General features: G+C 37.2%; 1 protein-coding gene across 1 annotated transcript; it reads right to left on the reverse strand.

Annotated features, from left to right (window-relative positions):
- Positions 1-1326: 1326 nt before the first annotated feature.
- Positions 1327-13856, reverse strand: Nxph1 (neurexophilin 1). The gene is made up of 3 exons (XM_035451402.1): positions 13698-13856; positions 9862-9978; positions 1327-2088 (listed from the first exon to the last, which is right to left on the reverse strand). Exons 1-3 carry the CDS (start codon positions 13854-13856, stop codon positions 1327-1329), a joined length of 1038 nt encoding a protein of 345 aa, XP_035307293.1.
- Between the last annotated feature and the right edge of the window lie 6518 nt (positions 13857-20374).

Raw genomic sequence — 20374 nt, forward strand, 5'->3', positions numbered from 1 at the left:
GGCAGCTAATAACAATTTGGAAATTCTGCTCAAATTCAAGGACATGAGATGCAAACCAACGGCTGTGCTCTGGCACGGTCTTCCTGTCAGAACCATTTAAATCACCATCTTACACAAATACGTATTGAAACTCAACTTTCAGTGTTTTATTTTCATGTACATTTCTTTTTTTCCAGAAATAAAATATCTAAATACAGACAGTGTAATGTTGTATATGTATAGCTTTCAACAATACTTGAGCTGAGTAAATGCTTTGTACATTAAGTTTGTCTTTTTAATGGAGTTCACAGCTACATTGAATAAATGGATTCCTCAGATCCTGTTTTTTTTTTCTTTTTAACCAATAACAAGCAGAGAGACAAGTACAATTTAATATTAATAAGCAGCTCAAATAACACTTGGTTAAACTATATACAATACAAACCATTCATACAAATGAAGACTAGGATATTGAATTTGTTACAATATGTGTAGTAAAGATAAGACAGACACTTATAACTTACATGGTGTCTGCCAGGCATTTCCCTTCTTATATAATGATCAGAACTTGTATTAAGCAGCCTTAGTTGATCTCAACATTGCAAAGGTCCGGTGGTAGGCTAGAAAAGCTGTAATCCCAGTGTCTGCCCACATGTAAATTCCAAATGTTTGCTCATCTTTACTGAGAACGGGCTCTTCCCTCCATAGAAAGAAAAACCATCCTGGATCACCTTGAATGTGCCTACTGTATGCTGGGAAAAGTTACTACACTTTGTTGTGTTTATAAAATAAAGAATACTGAGCTCTAAAGACACATTTTTTTCCATTTAACAAGCATATAACTCCTACTGTAGTATTCACCAGCACAGCTACTCCAAGCAGTAAGGAATGCATGAGTGGGGATTATTGATTAGCATGGACTCAAGACCTTAAAAAGAGATTTCCATAACAGTGTGTTAGACACATCCTCTGTCTAGTTAATTCTTTGTGTTTGATCATAGTTTATCCTGAACCATCATGAGTCAGACAATGAAAGCCCTCTCAAAGGGAACCATGAGAGATGCAAGCTGAAATGTGCAAGAGTGGGGTGCTCATGTGCCTCTATATGTGATAGCATGTCTTCAGGTGAGACTTTGAGATCTATGGTGATTTACAACTATGCTGAGAGATGCAGCTGACTGGGCAGAAATTACATCAATTGTTTTCCACTAGCGTGTTCGCACCAGTCAACAAGAGCAGCAAATGTAGACACATTCCAGGCAACAGATGTGACTTTCTTCCTTGAGGTAACAGCCCTGTCCTATGACCTCTAATTCCTCAGGCTTCAGTCTCATGCCCTGTTCATCCTCATCCTGAGGGGAAGTAAGGTGTGTCACTGTGGTAGTTGTAGTCGGGGCATACTTTCTGTACTAGTTTATAGTCTGTACTATAAAAGGAAATGTAAATGCAGATCACTTTGAAGGGCTTGGAGCAGAGCCAGGACACGTGACTTTGTGTCTGCTCCTGGTAACAGGTTTTTGAAGGGTCATAGTTGCAGAGTGTGTTCTTGGTAGCCTTGTCAACCTTTTCATATTCAATGCGACAGTTGAAGGACTTGGAATCTTTGGCATCAATCACGGTTTGTTGTGCCAAGTCGAATTCCACGATTTTTGTTGGGGGCACCAAGCTGACAGATACATTCCCTTGACCAGTGGAATTATGCCTGAAATAAACACTAAACGTCCCATTGCCATGATCTACAATTTTCCCAGTTATCAACAGGTTTAGCTTCACTGTTTTGATGTTAGAATGAAAATCACCCCATCCAAACATTTTCTTAAACTTGCCGGTCTTAACAATGGGCCGTCTTTTGGCCCTGGGCCGAGGTTCTTGAAGGTCTGTGGAGTTCCTCAGCCAGTCCCAGAGGTCTTGCTCAGAATAAGGTTCTGGGGTGTCATAGCGCAGGTCCAAATCTGTGTCATTTTCTTTACCTCGGAAAGTCTGTGAGAGGAGCCGACTGATAGACAAATCTTTGCTGCTTTCTGTCCATATGTGCTTTAGTGTGGATTTGCTGCTTCCCGACTTCAGAAGTTCCGATTTTCCACCATTTGTTAAGTTGGCACACGTGACCTGAGAAGAGAATTTAAAAGATGGGTGTTTATTTATGTCCCCACATCTAAGATTACCCAACACACACATTCCAGCCCTTATTGCAAGACTCCGAATTAAATGATGACTTTTGTTGTTATTGTTCTTAAAAGCACCTCCAGTATCCCACCACTGTTTATTAAGTGATAAAATACCACTTCTATTTTTATTCAACAGTGGAAAAGGGGAGGTGTGGGTGGTTAAAAACCACCAAGCATGACCTGAAGATCCACATAAAACACACGGACTAAAAGAGGAAAAGGCCTCCTAGCATGAGTAAGCCAAATTGAATTCAAATATAAACTAAACTAAAGCAAATAATGTCTCAACACTAAACCCACTTTTGAACTAAACTTTCTAATCACTATGTTCTTTTTCTGGTTCAGAATCACCATAAGCTCTAAAGCTATATGACTCGCATAAATGTGCCAGCTGATAGCCTATTTACTTTGACTGCTTATGTCAATACTATGTTAGAAATGAAAGCAGTTTTACAAAGAGAATGTGGCTTCTTTTCACTTGTCAACACACACACATACACACACAAACACACAAACACACACACACACACACACATACTGTCCTTATCATCGGTCACAAAAAACAAGATAATTCTTTTAAAACTTTCAAGACTTAAAATGTGGTTTAAGAAAAAGAGTTATAACATCTAATATCCACTGGTGAGTAGACATTTGACAATCTGAAAAATCAACACAAAGGCAGAAGGTTACTTTGAGTGAGGTTGTAAGAGTCACATTTGGATGACATTCTCTGAGATACCATCTTGCTTCTTTGAACCAATTAGTCCCTCAGTGAACCCAGGGCTACAAAAGCACCAGTACCCAAAGGGCCTCAAAGCAGAAACTGCATGAAGGACACACAACCTGTGACCACAACCCAGAACAGACAAGAACCAACAGTCAATACAGGTTCTTGACCACATGGACTGACTCATTTGACTGAGGTTGGTGATGAAATCCCCCCAGATGTCTATTGTAAAGCTAAGCTTCCCATTAAAGTTCTTTGGCCAGATTCCTGATGAACCAATCCAAAATAAATAAATAAATAAATAAATAAATAAATAAATAAATAACAAAAAAAAAAAAACAAGTTCTTTCAAGCATGAGCCTGATTACTTCACATCAGCCTTTTTGGACTCTCTAGCATTTATATAAGTTTTCCTAGTAAAAGATAATTGTCAAAGAGCTTTCTTAAATGAGACTCATTAGGAATTAGAGCCATGGTCTAGACCATCTAAGTCTGTAGACTTAGCCATGTAGGCCTCTTTTTATGACACAGACCTCTACTGTGACTATCCTTCTATCAGATGCATATGATGGGGGGAGTCTATGCCAACTCCTGTAGTGCATAAGCTCAAGTGCCAGACATGGAAATCAGTACACTATCTCTTACAGTACAGTTTTTCAAATAGAGCAACTTTGGTATTTGTCCCAGCTCTGTCACTTCCTTGAGACAAGATGGTTGGTGAACTGATTTCCATGTAAACCTGCTTCATCTAAGATAAAATGTGGTTTTCTCCTGGGTTTATATCCTATAACTTCACCCTATAAAACCAAGCCTAAACACTGGAAAGGCTAACACAATAACCTAAAGAAACATTTCAAGCTGAGAGTCCACATCCTGTTGCATCTACTTGCCATTCCTAGGGCAATAGATATGCCAACCAGGACATGCACAGTGGACGGAAGTAGATTTTACTAGAGGACAGAAAACTGCAGAGAACCATATTCCATTAACAGGGTTTGTCATAGAAGGAATAGGCAGATCACAGTGAGTACATGCCCACAACTAATGACAGCCAAGTCCAGTCTCCTGCACTCCCATCTCAGAGAGAATGCTGAGAATTGGGAGAAAGGTATCTATACTGCCAACTTTACTTTAATACTGAGTATTCTTTCTCCTTTTAATTTTGTTCTCCCTTTGCATTTGGTTTCTCTATTCACTCTCCAACCAAACTGTTTCCTGTCTATAGTTTCTCATCATTATTCAAGAATAGATCTTTTTCAAGAAGCCTACATGACTAACAACAGCAAAAATTTTAAGGCAAGTAATGCTTTTAACATGGACTAAATATTATGACCTAAAGAAATAAAATTGAACGGGGAATATTCTTTGAGGGAGGGAAATTAAACATAGGAGTATATATAAAATAAGTATGAAATTAATTTCCCAATTATCTCTTTTGCCTGATTATAATGTCAATCTGTTATGGGAAAATTTTTAGTACCTTATATAAAGTGGAAATCATGATAGTTTCAGAGCTAATATTATCTACATAATTAAAAATAGTTGATATAGCTAAAGATATTTTAATAATTCTCTAAATTAAATCTATTTCATAGTATACAATTTTACTTTGAAGATACAGAGTACAAAAAAAGGTAGAAAAACAACATTTTACTATGGTATGATACAGGGTAGAATAAGCTAGAATAGATCTAAAAATTTACTATCACTAATTAGTAAGACTAGTACTGATCCTTTGGCTTTAGATTAAGTTTTATGAGTATTTGCTTGTTGTATTTCAGTAAAATCTGTTTTATGGTTAAATATCCAAATGTGTACTTGCCTCACTATACAAGCATCATCTTCCTACAAACCTCATATTTCTTCTTTAGGAGAAAAGACTTGTACATTTCTCTGATTCTTTTTCTTAGAGTTAGATGTGTTCCCATTGTTTGGCTAGTGAGAATAAATCCAGCCATACACAGAGTGGCTTTTACGGTACTTTATCTCAGAACCAACAAAGAACTGAAATGTGATACTTCTGCCATGTACTTCTTAGCAAAGTAGTAATGAAATTGCCACAAAATGGAAAGGGAAAAACACTTACAGTGCAATTTATCAGCAGCAGGTAGAGAGTACAAGGGGAAAATTGTAGAATTGGGGACTATGATTTAAGGAAGGAAAAAAGGCAGCCCTGATGGTAAACAAGATCACAAAAGTAAAATATGCTAAAATATATCTTTTGATTATATTGGATAATATATTGAATGCTAACATGATATTGCTGAAGTAGCTTTAAAAAAGGAAATATATATATATATATGTATATATATATATATTTCAAATTATGATGTGACAAGCTAAGAAACATGGCAAATTAAGTATGCAGTAAAACTGGAAGTAACAAAGAATACGTGCAACTTTACTTATTAAGCAACTCAAGCACCAAAAGCAACAAATGCTTTTGCCCTAGGCAGTGGGGTGCAAAGCCTTGAGCAATGCTGACAATCAAGAAAATCCTGACTGTGGTTTCCAAATCAAAGTGTCTTCCAGCTGTAATAATCAGTAATACCTTTATATGTTACACATTCTCACTCTTTCTCCCTATTATTTGAAGAGAATAAGACAGTATTGACAGGAAAATGTCAATAATGGAATGCCAAAAAGAGCCTCATCAACAGATCTCTTGACCTACTCAGTGTTAACAACATTGATTACTTTTGTTCTATGACTTCAGTAACTATGGAATGAGACTCTGTTAATAAGAGCAGAATAGAGAAATTCGGAGCTAAATGATGCATGCATGGTTCTTGATCTCAAAGGGTTCACAGTCTAATCTGGGGGTCAGTTAAATGAACCACAGTGAAATTCTACCTGTAGCACATGTAATGAATGTTCTTAAAGTCACAAAGTTTAAAAGCAGTGAAGGTATAGTAGAGGAGATGCTCCTAAAATCCGGAAGGTAAACTTACCTTGATTTTTATCTAGTAGAGAATGGGTCATAGGAATTCTTCCAAATATGTGGTACATAATGGAGGAAATCACAAAGCCCAGAAGGGATGTGTCAAAGGTAGACATGGAAAATAGTCCCCTACCATGTCTCTGTAATTTTCTTTGCTCTGACAAGTATCACCTCTCTCTATTGTCCACTTCTCCAGAAGCTACATTTACTCTCTTCCTGCACTGGAATTTTTAGTTCCATGCATAGTGAAATCAAGTCAAGTGAAACTCTCATCAAAACAAAATTTGAATATGTGGAGCATTATATGCACTAATTTGATTTGGTCATTGCACAGTGTGTGTGTGGCATGTGAGTGTGCATGTAATTGTGTGTGTGTATGGATGCACCGATATCTCTACAGCATACTATAGTATACCATATTAGATTCACTTCTTTATATGTCAACAGGAAGAAAGGAGGGAGGGAGGAGAGGGAGGGGAGGGAGGGAGGGAGGGAGGGAGGGAGGGAGAGAGAAAAATCCCTTTCTCTGGTCTCCAGGAACTTTGGAAGCCACATGGATAGAACATACAGCAGACAGTAACCCACTTTCAAATTCTGAATGTCCTGCTAATTCATTTAATCTTAGGGAATAGGGAATTATTGAGATTGGTTTTGCTTTGTTTTAATGTAGGTATTCCTAACTCTAGAAGAATCACCCACTAAGCATAAAAGAAGGATTGCTAGAGGAAAACCCTGAGGGAAGAGAGGTTAGTTAAATGATTAATTGAAAGATATTTCATAGGTAAGAATAAATCAATTTTATTATCTATTTTAATTATTATTATTATGAAGTATAGTCTCAGTAGATAGCCTAGATGCTCTTAAACTCATGACCAGGACCCTGCCTCTAATTTGGGAGTGTTGAAATCACTGTGTGCCACCAAGTCTGATTCAACTTAAATATTTATTGGCAAAGGGATACATGAAAAGACTGAAAATTAATAAATGTTCTTATACCTGTAAAGAGTGTCAAAGTAACAATAGTCTAGGATATAAAATTAAATTGCACAGCATTGTAGGCTGAAGCATCTACAGATAATTCCTGCCATCCAACTGGAATGTGGAGACATGAATCTGAAGCTGTGACATCTTACTTGCCTACTTAGTTACAAAACTCAAAACATTCTGGAAATTTTTTCTTGAAAGAACATTTTCCCTATACTAATATTACAAAGAAAACTTAAGATGATTCCTAGTTGATTATACTGTTCAAAATGATAAATGGCTAATCCATAGTTCAAAGTTCTCTTGTCCAATGATCCAATGTCCAGAAAGTATTTTGCCTGTGTGCCAAATTGTTTTAAACACATGGCCATGTGTGTACATTTTAGAGATGGTATTTCTTGGAGAAAATAAACATTAAGCACAAAGACAGAGACTGGTTCTAAAATCAAGCATTCATATCTGAGGCAGGAGCTTTAAGTAGGACTATAGAGGGAGAAAAAATGACCACTGCAGGAGAAGTGTAGACATCTGAAACCAGCTTGGCCTTGGCTAGTCCATCTGAATGTGTCCTAAGGCCATGCTTTCAATAGCTTCTCATTATGGACTTCACATCATGCCAAAGTGCTAGCAAGAAAATGTTATGGGAAAGCAATATTTCATAAAATACATGATTCCTCAACTTCCCTGCCACCCAAACTGTGTTTCTAATCTTCTGAAAAAGAGGTACCTACAACATCCATATTTCCATTTATATAAAAAATGCAATGAGATGCCTCCTAATTTCCACCAACCTGATCACTATACTGTTGATCTATTACTATTGAATATAAATATAAATAATCTAAGTCTACCTTGAAATTTTAGTATTTACTGCATCAAGTGCATGAATACTTAAAGCCAAACAAAAATTTTGAAACAACTTGATGCTTAAACAATATTGCTCATCAGTGAGAAACTAATCAACGATATGACCTGCTTTATGATTACAACTTTATTATAGCAGTTGTATGATTAATGTGTTGAATATATGCTCTAAAATATCAAGTAATTCTAGTTCAGAGAACACTTTATCCCTAGCATTATAATCAGCATCTTACACATATAACATCACATTGCATTTAAACCATATACACATATACACAGAAACTTGAACTTATGGAGTTTTAAACTACTTGACAGTTGTTCCATAAGTTAAATTCTTTATTTTAAAGGTCATGACATCCTATTCCATTATCTTACTTGAGAATTCAGCTTTTCTGAGTTTATAGGCTATGTGAGATTTACAGAAAAGGTAAGATAAACTACAAGTTTACCCATGCCTAAAAATGATTTTATTGGCCACTGACTTGCATATGGTATCAATATTCATACTTGCCTTAACTTGTTTATTTACTTTCATTATGATCCTTTCATAAATTTGAGTTTTTCTCAGTCATTCCTGAATCTCACAAGGTGGATTACATTAGCAACGCATTTGTCAGCTAATTTATAACTATTTTATTATAGAAAAATCTGGATATTCATGCATATTAATGTTAAACTGATTTTTACTAAGTTCTCCCAAGAAATATATCTTGTTTGCAGAATATACGTTCTACATATCACTCATGTTTTGTGGAGATATGCTTGGGACACAAGAACCACACATTAAGTTCCTTGCATGGCTTATGCATTTTTCAGTCATACAATAAATATATGGGGGCATTTGGCCTTCAAAGGCTTTCTTTTGTTGTAACCTCAGGTGCTCCATTGGCAATACCTAACACATTGAACCTGTAACACACCAACTTTATACCTGGTGAACTAGTGGAAACTGATTAGTGCCATAATACATTAAAATCTATCACTTTCTCTGACTCAAAACCTGCAGTGCAATATTGCTTCACACCTGCCTAGGTAATTCACATGAGAATGTGGAAGAAAAAGAAATACTAGTGAGATTGTAAATGGAAATGGCTATTATGGAAAATAGATTTTTTTAAAGACAACAAATAGAGCTACCAATTATTTGAGCAGCCCCACTTGTGGGTATGTATCTAAAAGTAGTAAAATGAGTATCTCAAAGAGATATTTGAATTCTCGTATTCCTTGCATCACTTATTAGTGATACATAACACCTATCTGCATTTTTGTTAGTGAATTAGTAGATAAGGAAGATGTGTGTGCACACAAACACAAAGAATTACTATTCAGCTTTAAGAAAGAGGCCATGACATTTGAACTAACGAGGGTACACACAGAAGACATCACATAAAGTAAAATCCACTCATTGAAATACAATATAATGTATGAAATATAACATCATAAGTGAGCTGACCATAAGGAAGTCAAACTCTAAAAGAAAGAGTTACTAGATGCTAGGACAGGAAAATGACAGGCTATTGGTCAACATGCGGCTACTACAGTTATAAGTCCTGGAATTATAATGCACAGCAAAATGACTAATATTAATTAAATGTAAATAGACAAAGAGTCTGTGTTCAGTATTCTCACGAGAACAAGTTAACGATGTAAGGTCATGGCTCCAACAAATTGTTCATAGCAGTATCTTTATAGTGTAAGCATATGATCTACCATCATATTTTATACTTTAAATATAGAATTTTTGGCCAATAATCCCAAGAAAATGAAATTTTTAAAAGTATTTAAAAATTAAAAACAAACAAGCAAAAGTTTGAGAAGAGCAACAACAAAAGTTACATCATTTCTTTTTGTATAAAGCAGGCTTCAGCAGCAGCAGTGTTCCACTAGCAGTGAAAACCCAGGGATGGGGATCTGGGCCTCTTCCTTTAGGCCAGTAAGTGTTGGGAATCTGTGTGGCAAAGGAAACAAGAGAGTGGATGTGATGATCAGTCTCCATTGGGAACATGATTGTACTGATGAAAGCCTAAGACATTAGGAAAGCATACTCCCTGGGTTTGTCTGTGTGGACACTTCTGGACTGGTGTGTGAGAGAGCAGCTGACATGGAGAAGACCTACCAAGTACTAGTATTGCCTCCCAGTAGACTGGGGGACCGATAGAGCAAAAGCAGAAGGGGGAAGCCTGCCAGCAAAGGCTTACTTGCTTCTCTTCCTGGAGGATGCAGTAAGCAGCAGCCTTAGTCTCATTCCAGCTTTTAGCATACTGTCTCCCCATAGAATCAGTGGGTAGGCCAGCTGGGACCTGAAAACTCTGAGACTATGAGCAAAACAACAGCAATCCTTTAAGTTCATTTTCTCACACCTTTGTCATGGAGACAGGAAACTGACTAATACAGTGGCCTTTGAATGAAACACCATAGCTTACATATGAATTCTGATATTCCATTATTATCATTATTTTTGGGTCTCTTTTTCCGTTTACAAAATGCAGAGGACACTTATAGGACCCACTGAATTTTTGTGAAGAACAAAAGTTTTATATATTTAGATGTACATGCGTGTGTCTTGTTATACAAACTTTTAAAACCAAGATAATTCTGAATAAAAATAAAAAACGATGCTTCCTCTATAGTAAGTACAAATACAGGATTTATATATTAAATGCATAATAAGTACAGGCCCTACACAGCCTGAAGACAGCATATGAGAGCAAGTCTTCTTTTGGGTTATAAGAGCCTGGAGAAAACTGAGAACAAGGCTTTCAGACCATCCACTACTGTACTGCTCCTGTCTTCTGGATAAAGATGCTATATCTGCTCAGAATGCCTAAACTAACTGAAACGAATATTTGCATAGTTGGAACGATTCTCAGAAAAGAGCAATATGATAAAGGGAGATCTTGTTGATAATGTCCCAGTGAAAGGCGGACAACAGTAGATCATAACTTATCTTCAACAGCAGCACTATTTATACTGTGCTGCCCACCAGTACATCTTAAGCTGTGGAAGCCTGTTCACTCTGAGCAGTTTGAAAAGTCCTCCATGGCTAAGCATGCAAATCATTAAATTCATCACGTGGAGAGTAGGTCAGTTCAAACACAGCACACCAACTCTCCCATTTGTTTCTTCACTGGCCATTAATTCTCCCTCATGTGCGATTGATTGCCTCTGGAATTCTTCATATAACTGTCAGTGTTAAGCTTTTTCTTCAATTCTAGTTCCTACGATATTCATGTAAGAATTATCTTTAAAATGTTCTGCGTGGTTTCACATTCGGGGACTGCATGCTTTATGGAGAGCCACAAACTGCTGCTGAGAAGTGGGCTTTTCATCCTTCTGAAATGTTTCCTTTTCTGCCATACTTCCTGTATAAATAGATATACATACATACGAGTTTGGGCATACAGTCATTAATATTGATGAGAAATTAATAGTATTAGTCTAAATAGTCCTGCTTAGCTATTCTCTCAAAATATAATTACAAATTACTCAGGTTTGCATTACAAAAAATCTGTTCTTACTAATAAACATATGAAACTGCACAGTGACAAAACAACCCAGAAAGATATGGTTAATGTTTTCTATGACTTCTTTGTGGTAAGTATACAGAGTATCTCATGCAAGGGATACTGGATACATGGTTATAACAATGAACAGACTGTTTCAAGTAACATAGTAGAGGTCTAGTTCTTCATTAATACAAAGTCATCATGCATCATTTTTTATTAGTCAAAAGATAGTTAGAACATGTCTGTAAATCTGTTTTCCCTCAGTGGAGGAGAAATGTACGCTATGGATGGGTAGCTTCCTTCTAGCAGAATTGAAGTTCAGAAGGAGTGACTACATGGCAAGGCCTGTCATATAGATGCAAATGGATAAGTTCACTGATGCTTAATGTAAAAGAAGGTGCAGTATATCTATCATGGACCACAATAGGAATTATTAGTTCTCACTCCACTAGCATTTGCACCCGTTATGGCATTCAAATGTTTGTGGAGAGGAAACCTATTCTCCAACATATCCAGAGATAGTTGAACCTTAGAGAGGTAGACCTGGAGATTCTATACCCAAAAGCAATTGATGTGCTTACTGGGAAAGTAAGCGAGTTCTCACAGAGTGGCCTAACTACCAGAGAGCAGGCCATTATGAAATGAGCCCATACCACATGTTTAGCCCATCTGGTTTAGCTGCCTACACTGCTCTCAGACATGCATTTCTGCTCTGCGTTTCATTCTGTTGTGACCCAGAATGAAGCTCTCACAGCATGACCACCCAAGCTTAGACTTTTGAAGCCAAAGTAAACCTCTTTCCCTTATAGCACATACAATCGCTGATGTTTTATTACAATGACACATTCAGAACAAGTCCGTTTCAACCCCCTTTCGAAAATGTGTATGTGCCTATGCCCAGATGTATATGAGAACATAATTCTATAAGAACATACCTCACTGTGTTATGGCTACTAAGTGGTACTGTTTACTAGAAAATGGGTTGTAATAAAGTGAGGCCAGGCCATAAAATTGACCTTGTCTACCTGGTACTTGAGTACACACTGAGTAAAAACATTCACACAGTTCATCAAATAGGAGCTTGAATCAAGGAGCATTTACACAGTATATAACATGCCTTTGTAACACTCTCTGATACCCAGAGGCTGATCTGAAAACCTTTCCTTAGACAGAAAAAGATATCCTGTAATCAAATTGAGAGTTACCAGCTGCACAGTAATGCCAGTTCTGTGGTGTTTAAATCTTAGATTATCTCAAAAGAAACCATTCATGGTCTCCTTTTTATCACAATATAGTGCATATACACTGCTCAGAGAATTCTTGGTAAATAGTGAAAATATCAGCCAATCCAGAAATAAGAAATGGGACAAATGTCCTGGCAATGCAGACCTCCCAAATTCTGTGAACATTTCAGGGACCAGGAGTCTCCAAACCTCTGAAGCACACAAAACCAAGATGTTCTGGGTGTATTGTCCAAGAAAAATAAAACATAGCAGAAAGATGGTACCCCTTATGTTCTCCTTTCAGCAAGGGTTGAGAACGGGGTGGTTTGAGTTGTCAAAACATTGGATATTACACAAATGAGCATCTTTGGATGGTGCTTCATTAGAGAAGGAGTGACCTTTATAATGCATATCCAACCAACATGACCAGGACCTGGTGAACTGTTAAGCATAGCTCTAGAAAGACATGTATGTGGGGACATTCACACTTCTATGACTATACATGTGACTCATATGCATGCATACATGAACACACATATTTTATCTTGGATGAATAGGAGTAACCTATTTCCCTGGTAAGTTCTGAAATATATCTTCTAAGAAATACTTAGCAATATTCATAGCACCTATAACTACAGCTTGACCACTGAAAATTGCTTCAGAATCATGAATACATATGATCCTGGTATTACTGTTTCCAGTAGTTGGAGCTAGACTCAACTGCACAACTCCTTTTCCAGTTCCCATGTTGCTGAAAGCATGCATATGAAGTTACACAATTAAGAATCAGGGGCTAAGGGCAATGACGTTTATGCAGAGATATCTTAAATATCAACAACAACAGAGAGCCCCTAGATTTAAGTATATTAGTTTAAGGGAAGTTCATCAGAAAGCAAGTTAGCTGATATGCTTGCAGGGAAAAAAACGATTAGTACTTTATTTAAAAGAAACTGAACTTCAGTAAGTCAAGGTATATCTCAATGATATATTAAAGGATGAAACAAGCCATCAACTGAATGGTGTGAACAGAGCCCACAGACAGTAGACTGTAGGAGAGGTTCAAATAAAGAGATCAGATAGATATTAGTTTGTGGTCGGAGCTCAACAAATCTCTAGCCCTCTCTTTAATGTACCAAAAAATACGAGAAATAAAAGAAGGACAGATTTAGGACACGTTCTTCCTCTAGTATGACCCCCACATAACTTCCTTATCTGACAAGTCTTCAGAGAGCTGAATAATGGTCCACTAGAGGGAGCAGCTGGGACATATGAGACGGTCTCTGTTTATGGTGCTGGAAATCCAACACATGAGTCCCCAAGGGTCAAAGGGTTCACAGCATAAAGATGCACCAGAAAACTTGGAGCTCTGTCCCGGGGGTACTGCCTCAGAAATCTAAGTTGTCTGTGAGCTGCAGAGCAGGAAGAAAGTCCGATGCTCTGCTCAAAGAATTTATTAGAAGCCATGGTCGCCTGAAAAAGCACTTACGAGTTTGTGCAGCTTTGAAAGCACAGTTCAAGGAAAAATGTTTATGTTTGTTTATATGTTGGATATCCGTCTAGGTCAATGCAATATATATCAACATAACCTTCATTTTAATATCATGATTCTGGTCATATCGGTCGTTTTCATTTGCTCTCTTTCTTCCAGCCACAGGACCATTGCATAGACTTCATTCACTTACCAGAATTCTTCTACCCATTCCTTTGTGCTAAGATAACTTTACATTCTTTAAATCAACTTAGGCATTCTTATGAATCCACCAGTTCTCTTAGAACATTTTCCACTACTCATTTGTAAATATAATACATGTGTGGGGGAGAATATGGTATATATATCATAGATCATCATCTTCATGTCACAGACATCTAATATATTGCTATTGTTTTTCTTTTATACTTTATTCAATTCACATACCAAGAAGATGCTCTACAGACATCCAGTGGATGAATAAATTCATGGTTTGTGAAGAAGGCCTGTTCACATACCACTTAGCAGATGATCCTTTCTCACAGTAATAAAGTCACTTTTTGAAACAGATAAATACATTTATGTTTCAGTCCTTCATGCGGATTTCATCCAGTTATACAAACATTCAGAGTGATGCAAGAGAAAAAGTAGTCACAGCAACCAGTCAGGAATGTCATGTTAAAAATTTCTATACAAGTGTATTCTAAACTATTTCTTTTAGCCTTTGAGACTATAATAGAATTACAATATTTATCCCTTCCCTTTCTTCCCCACAAACGCTCCAATATGCCTTTCCTTTACCTCTTTCAATTTCCTGCCCTTTGTTTGCTCTCTCTCTCTCTCTCTCTCTCTCTCTCTCTCTCTCTCTCTCTCTCTCTCTCTTTCTCCATAAGCATATTTTACTTTATATGGAGAGATGGGTGAAAAGAAGCAAAAAGTGTCTAAATCAACAAAAACAGCACCGTGACAAATGCAGAAAAGGCAGAATAAAACAATCTGTTGGCCAACAAGGAAGTTGGCACCATGATCTGGGTTTTTCTCTTTGAATTTCTAGAAATTGGATCCAAAATCAGTAATGAGGGAACTGCAAGCAGGAGTCAAACGGAACAGATTCCTTCAACACGAATCTTGTCAAATTTCCTGGAGGTATTTGCTTCCCAGTATTTCAAATGAACATTTCTATTAGCAAATAATAATTTCCTTGAAGCAGGCAGTTGGGCATATGTTAGTTTATTTCCTTGCACAAATGCTCATTTGCTTGGGAAATGCAAACAGACTTTGAAATGTGAAGGAAAGGAATCGATGGATGAGTATGTTTCCAAATGCTTTATATGATGCTATAAAGTGTCCATTAACAGCATGGATTAAAATGATATTAAGATGTGAGTCTTGAAGACTTTGGGGGGGGCTGTATTCTGTAAGGGGTACAAATTGTAAATAAAGTAAACATGGCTCTGGCAATTTTGCTTTGTGGCTACATAGTGAAAAATCCATGACTGTTGGAATAACAAAACATTTGAAGCTTGAAGGGACTCTCGAAAGAATTTCATAACTTGAAAAGCTAAGTATCGTAGTTTTGTGCTTGTATGAGATACCACATTGATTTAGGACAGTTTCAAAATTGTGGTAAATGTTTCTTAGCCTCCAGCCCACTATTCACGATACAGAGGTTCCCTTATAGAAATCCGGGGTTTATACTCTCCTTCCATCTTTAAATCACCATGTCACATCAAGATAAGAAACTGGCTCCTGTTCAAAGAATCTCTTGATTTTGTGGAAGGAGAAAATGCAGGAAATTTGTCCATTCTGAAACAATAGATCACTAACTTAGTGATTTGAAACATCAGCCAAGGAACCCACCTGGATTCTAGGCCTTCCCAGAACTGGGTCTAAACTGTAAACCATGACTGTTGACCACTATGACAGTGGAAAATCACATGAGGCTCTTACTCTTCAAGTTGAGAGTAGAAGACCATTTTCTATCTGGTACCAAAATACCGTATCCATTTTCACATTTATTTTTAAAAAGAGAAAGTAAAAACAAAAGATATGCTGTATTCTTCTCTCTTCCTCCCTAGAAAAATATAAATTTAAAATATTCAGTATGTTTTTTTAAATTTTTCAAAAAGCACTTCCATGAAGTAGTTTTTATGTCAAATTCATTTGTAACTCAATTCGCTCCAGACAATCTATACAAGTACTTCTTACATCCTTGTGGATTAAAGTCTTGTTTTTTAATTATGTATATGGTTACTTTGCCTGTGTGTATGTCTATGTATTATGTGTATGCCATGCTGAGGAGGTCAGTGGAGGGCATCAGACCCCCAAGGACTGGAGTGGTGAGCTATCGTTTGGGAGCTGGGACTCAACAACAGCCCTAAAGAATGGCAAGTGTTCTCACCAACTGAGCCATCTCTCCAGACAAAGAGGTTCCAGAGAACCTCCCAGGCATCACAGACTATTAGTATCCAGTGTTATTAGTTTCCCATATAGTAAGACTTTATGGATGATGATTTACATACCTAGGTGATTAAATATGGGGAAATAGAGTTAATGTTCAAATAGAAACATACTTCATGGCCAGCATATATGGTGCTGGAATGTACTATCCATACTATCAGAGGAGAAAAATGATCACCACTCTCACCCAGCTATGGACCCTGCAAGCTACATTATCAATGTGCTGCAAAATATACTCACTAAGAAATTTTCCTGTTAAGTGGAGATAGCAATAAAACAACCCCTAATGGCATATTGCTATTCTCAGATTAGTTCTCCTGGATGAAAGTCTTAATAAAGAAAGAATACTTCAGATCTTCCTCAATTCCCCAAGTCTTGAATGTAACAGATTCTCATGTGGGGAGTTATAGGAAATCTAGGGTTTCATGAGCTGTGATATAATATAAAGATCCCGTGGGAATCAGCAATAAGATGGCAGAATATGTTCAATATTAAATAACATATCCCAAATGTACCACTGCTTTGCTTTAGTCAAAACATTTATGTCGTGGTCTCATACAAAGTTAAAATAAGGAATAAGATGTTGGTGTTTTTCCTCATGTTGGAATTTGTGTTATTGGACTAGACAAGAAAGGCATTTATAAGTGAAGTCATCCTTCAGACGGACTGAAAGAATAATTCAACTCCATTGGAATCTGCATATAAAATAGTATTTGTGTCTAAATGTTTGTAATATTTTATTTTTAAATAATTTAAGCTACAAGCAATTTCTACATGGCCCTTATATGAATTAACCAATTAAATTTACTTACTCATATATTACTTGATTGGTCTTCTACCCACTTACATGTATGCAGATACTCATGTATGTGTATTGCTGAGCCATTTCAAGAGTAAATTGAAAACACTATGTTCAATTATCCCCATATAGATCTTGTCATAGCTTCTTAGGAAAAAATTACCACCTTTATGATAAATATTATGGTTGAGGATTCAATAAGGCCCATGCATTAGCCATTTCTGGGTGTCATGATCCTTTGGCTGAGTTTTTTTTTTTTCTATTTTTTTCTTTACACTTACTAGGTAATTTCTAAAATGTCCACAAGTTTGTATTGAATTGATGTGTACTGACAATCATGTTATAACAATGTTCTAGAACTTTAGGCTGTCAAAGATTATATCAGGGAGTGTATCCTTTGATATGAGAGTTTAGGAAGCAAAGCTGTCAGTAACTGGAGATAATAATCTTGTTCTGTGCTAAATCATAGTCTTGCAAGTCATTTAGAATACTTAATATAATTTTACAGGCAATTAATCTGCATTGTATACAATTGTTTTAGTATTATTGATAATAAACTCATTAAAAGTTGTATTTTATGGTTTCCTTCCATTCTCATTTTGGTTAAATGAGTCTAATGTTGAAAAATTGTATTTGCTGGATTTGTTGAACTGATCTATCTGTCTAAGGCTGACACTAAGTTCATGGATTACTTAATGGTAGAGAAACATTATGGCGATTAAGTGATTTCATCATTGTTCAAATATCATGCCCTGTGCTTCAGCAACACTACATAGTATCTATTGTCTTGACCTGATGGTTTTGGACTTGACCTGACTGCAGTGCTGAGGGAATGAAGAATAGATCAACACATAGAAATACATCTGTTAAGCCATATGCTCTACTGGTGTTTATTATAAACCACTAAGTGAGAACCATTAAGTGAGAAGACAAGTTTACAGTGTACAGCTGACTGAGGAGGAGGGGGATGTATGTTAGTTAATCTTGGTAGGAGGTCTCTGTATGCAATGGTTTCAGGTTGCAACCATTGATGAGGAGGAAGCAGTGGTTGGTAGTTTCTTCTTACAGTGCTTTTAACTAAAGATCAATGTTTATAGCATCCATACTAAGACCAGAGGACTCTGCTATTCTTCTAAGTCTGACATAGGGAAGGTCTTGCTATTTGGACCTGAGGTATTGGTACCTTGATCTGGTCATTCCCATGTCAACAACATGCGTTCACTCAGGACATCAACCACTGTCCACAATTTGTCAGTGACTCAATGTGGTCTTTTGAAACCAACAATGAGGATGTTGCTAGAATAACATGACAGACTCTTTTAGGTTAAACATTTTTTATAAGTGGAAATAAATGTCCTCTAAAATAATAACTAAATCATAGTGCAATTGTTATGGCTAGTCTTGATTGTCAACTTAATTAAATTTGGAATTAACTAAGAAAGATACCTTTTAGAAGGTTTGTGAAGGTATTTCCTGGAAGGATTAAGTGAATGAAGAAGACCCTCCCTCAGATCAAGTAGCTTGTTCCAGTGGTGGCTGAAAAATAAAGATGTCTAAAGGTTTCCTCTGAAAACCAGCCTCTAAGGGCTGCTTTTGCCTGCCCATAGCTTGGTTGTCAACACATCTACGCTGTTGCTGCTTCTATTTTGTTGTAGTTGGAATCTAGATTATTCAGTCTTCCAACATGAAAAAACAAAGGCTCTTCAGGAATCCTTCATGCCTTTAGCACCAGATTCAGTGTGCTAAGCCTTGTAGACTATGGCAGATACCATGTTTTCTTTTTTATTTAAATTCTTTAATTACCACTCATATTTACATATCCATCCCCCCATTCCCTTGCCCTTCCATCCTCCCATGTTCCCCACCAATCCCCTCAACCCATCCCCCAACTCCTCCCCAGGGACAGTGAAACCCTCCACTAGGGACCTTCAAAGTCTGTCATATCGTTTGGGGAGGGCCCTGGCCCTCCTTGCTGTATCTGGGCTGCAAAAGTATCCCTCCATAGGGAATGGGCTCCCAAAGTCCATTTGTGCTCTAGGGATAATGACTGCCTCCACTGTTAGAGGTTCCACAGAGTACCCTGGCCTCCGAGCTGGCACCAACATTCAGAGGGCTTGATTTGGTCCAATGCTGTTTCTCAAGCTTATGACTAGGGTTCCATGCTCTCACTTCATCAGGTCCACTGTTTCTGCAGGTCTCTCCAGCCCCATCTTGGCTCCTTTGCTCATCCCTCCTCCCTTGTCACAAATGAATTCCAGTAGTATGGTTCAGTGCTTAGCTCTGAGTGGCTGTTTCTGCTTCAAACAGCTACTGGATGAAGGTTCGAGGAATGGTAACCAAGGTAGACACCAATCTCCTTATAGGGGAAGGGCATCAATGTCATATTCTCCACCACTGCTTGGATTCTTAGATGGGGTCATCCCTGTGGATCCCCTAATATTTCCCCTGTGTCAGACCTCTCTCCATATCTGTACTGTCTCCCTCTATGAAGGCATCTCCTTTCTTGCCCTCCTCTATTCCTCCCCTGTCTCAGTCTTCTTGTTCTCCTCCCCTCTGTCCTTCTTCCATTCCCAACTCCTTCCTCTCCACCTCCTGCCATGTGCTCCCACTTTGATACCAGGTTTTCAATCTCTCCAATATGTATACAACCAATGTTGGATTTTACAGCCTATATTGTGTAAGATACTCCAATAAAACACTTTTGTAATGCATATTTATTCTATCAATTCTGTTCCTCTGGAGAATCACAACTAATAGAAGCATATGCTTAGCCTATAAAATAACAAGTAACTCAGGAAAAAACAAATAATATGCATCATATATAACTCTATGCACTACGCTTTTTTGCCCAGGATTAAACTCAGCACACCAATGACTAATAACAAAGAGAAAAACAGAGGCCAACTGCCTAAGGGGCTTCCTTATAAGTATCATATAATGAGAAAAAAGCACTAATTATGACCTGGTCCTTCTAACTTAAAATCAGAAGATAGTTCTGTGGTGCCAGAAAAATAAACAAAACTAAGAAGGAAGAAAAAGAGAAAGTAAATTTACTTCCTATTGCTGTTGCCACTTAACAATTGTAAGTGTGAGAGTAATTTGGGCATGCATGGACATATGCAAATATACATATTTGCATAATGTATATTTCACCAAGAAAAGATGACATCAGCTTTTAATCTTGATGTGGAATTCTGAGTCCAAGCATGATCTGAATCATGATTCCCCACAGGAGCTAACAGGAGGTTACAGTGT

The sequence above is a fragment of the Cricetulus griseus genome (genome assembly GCF_003668045.3).
Source record: "Cricetulus griseus strain 17A/GY chromosome 1 unlocalized genomic scaffold, alternate assembly CriGri-PICRH-1.0 chr1_0, whole genome shotgun sequence".
In the NCBI taxonomy this organism is placed as follows: Eukaryota; Metazoa; Chordata; class Mammalia; order Rodentia; family Cricetidae; genus Cricetulus; species Cricetulus griseus.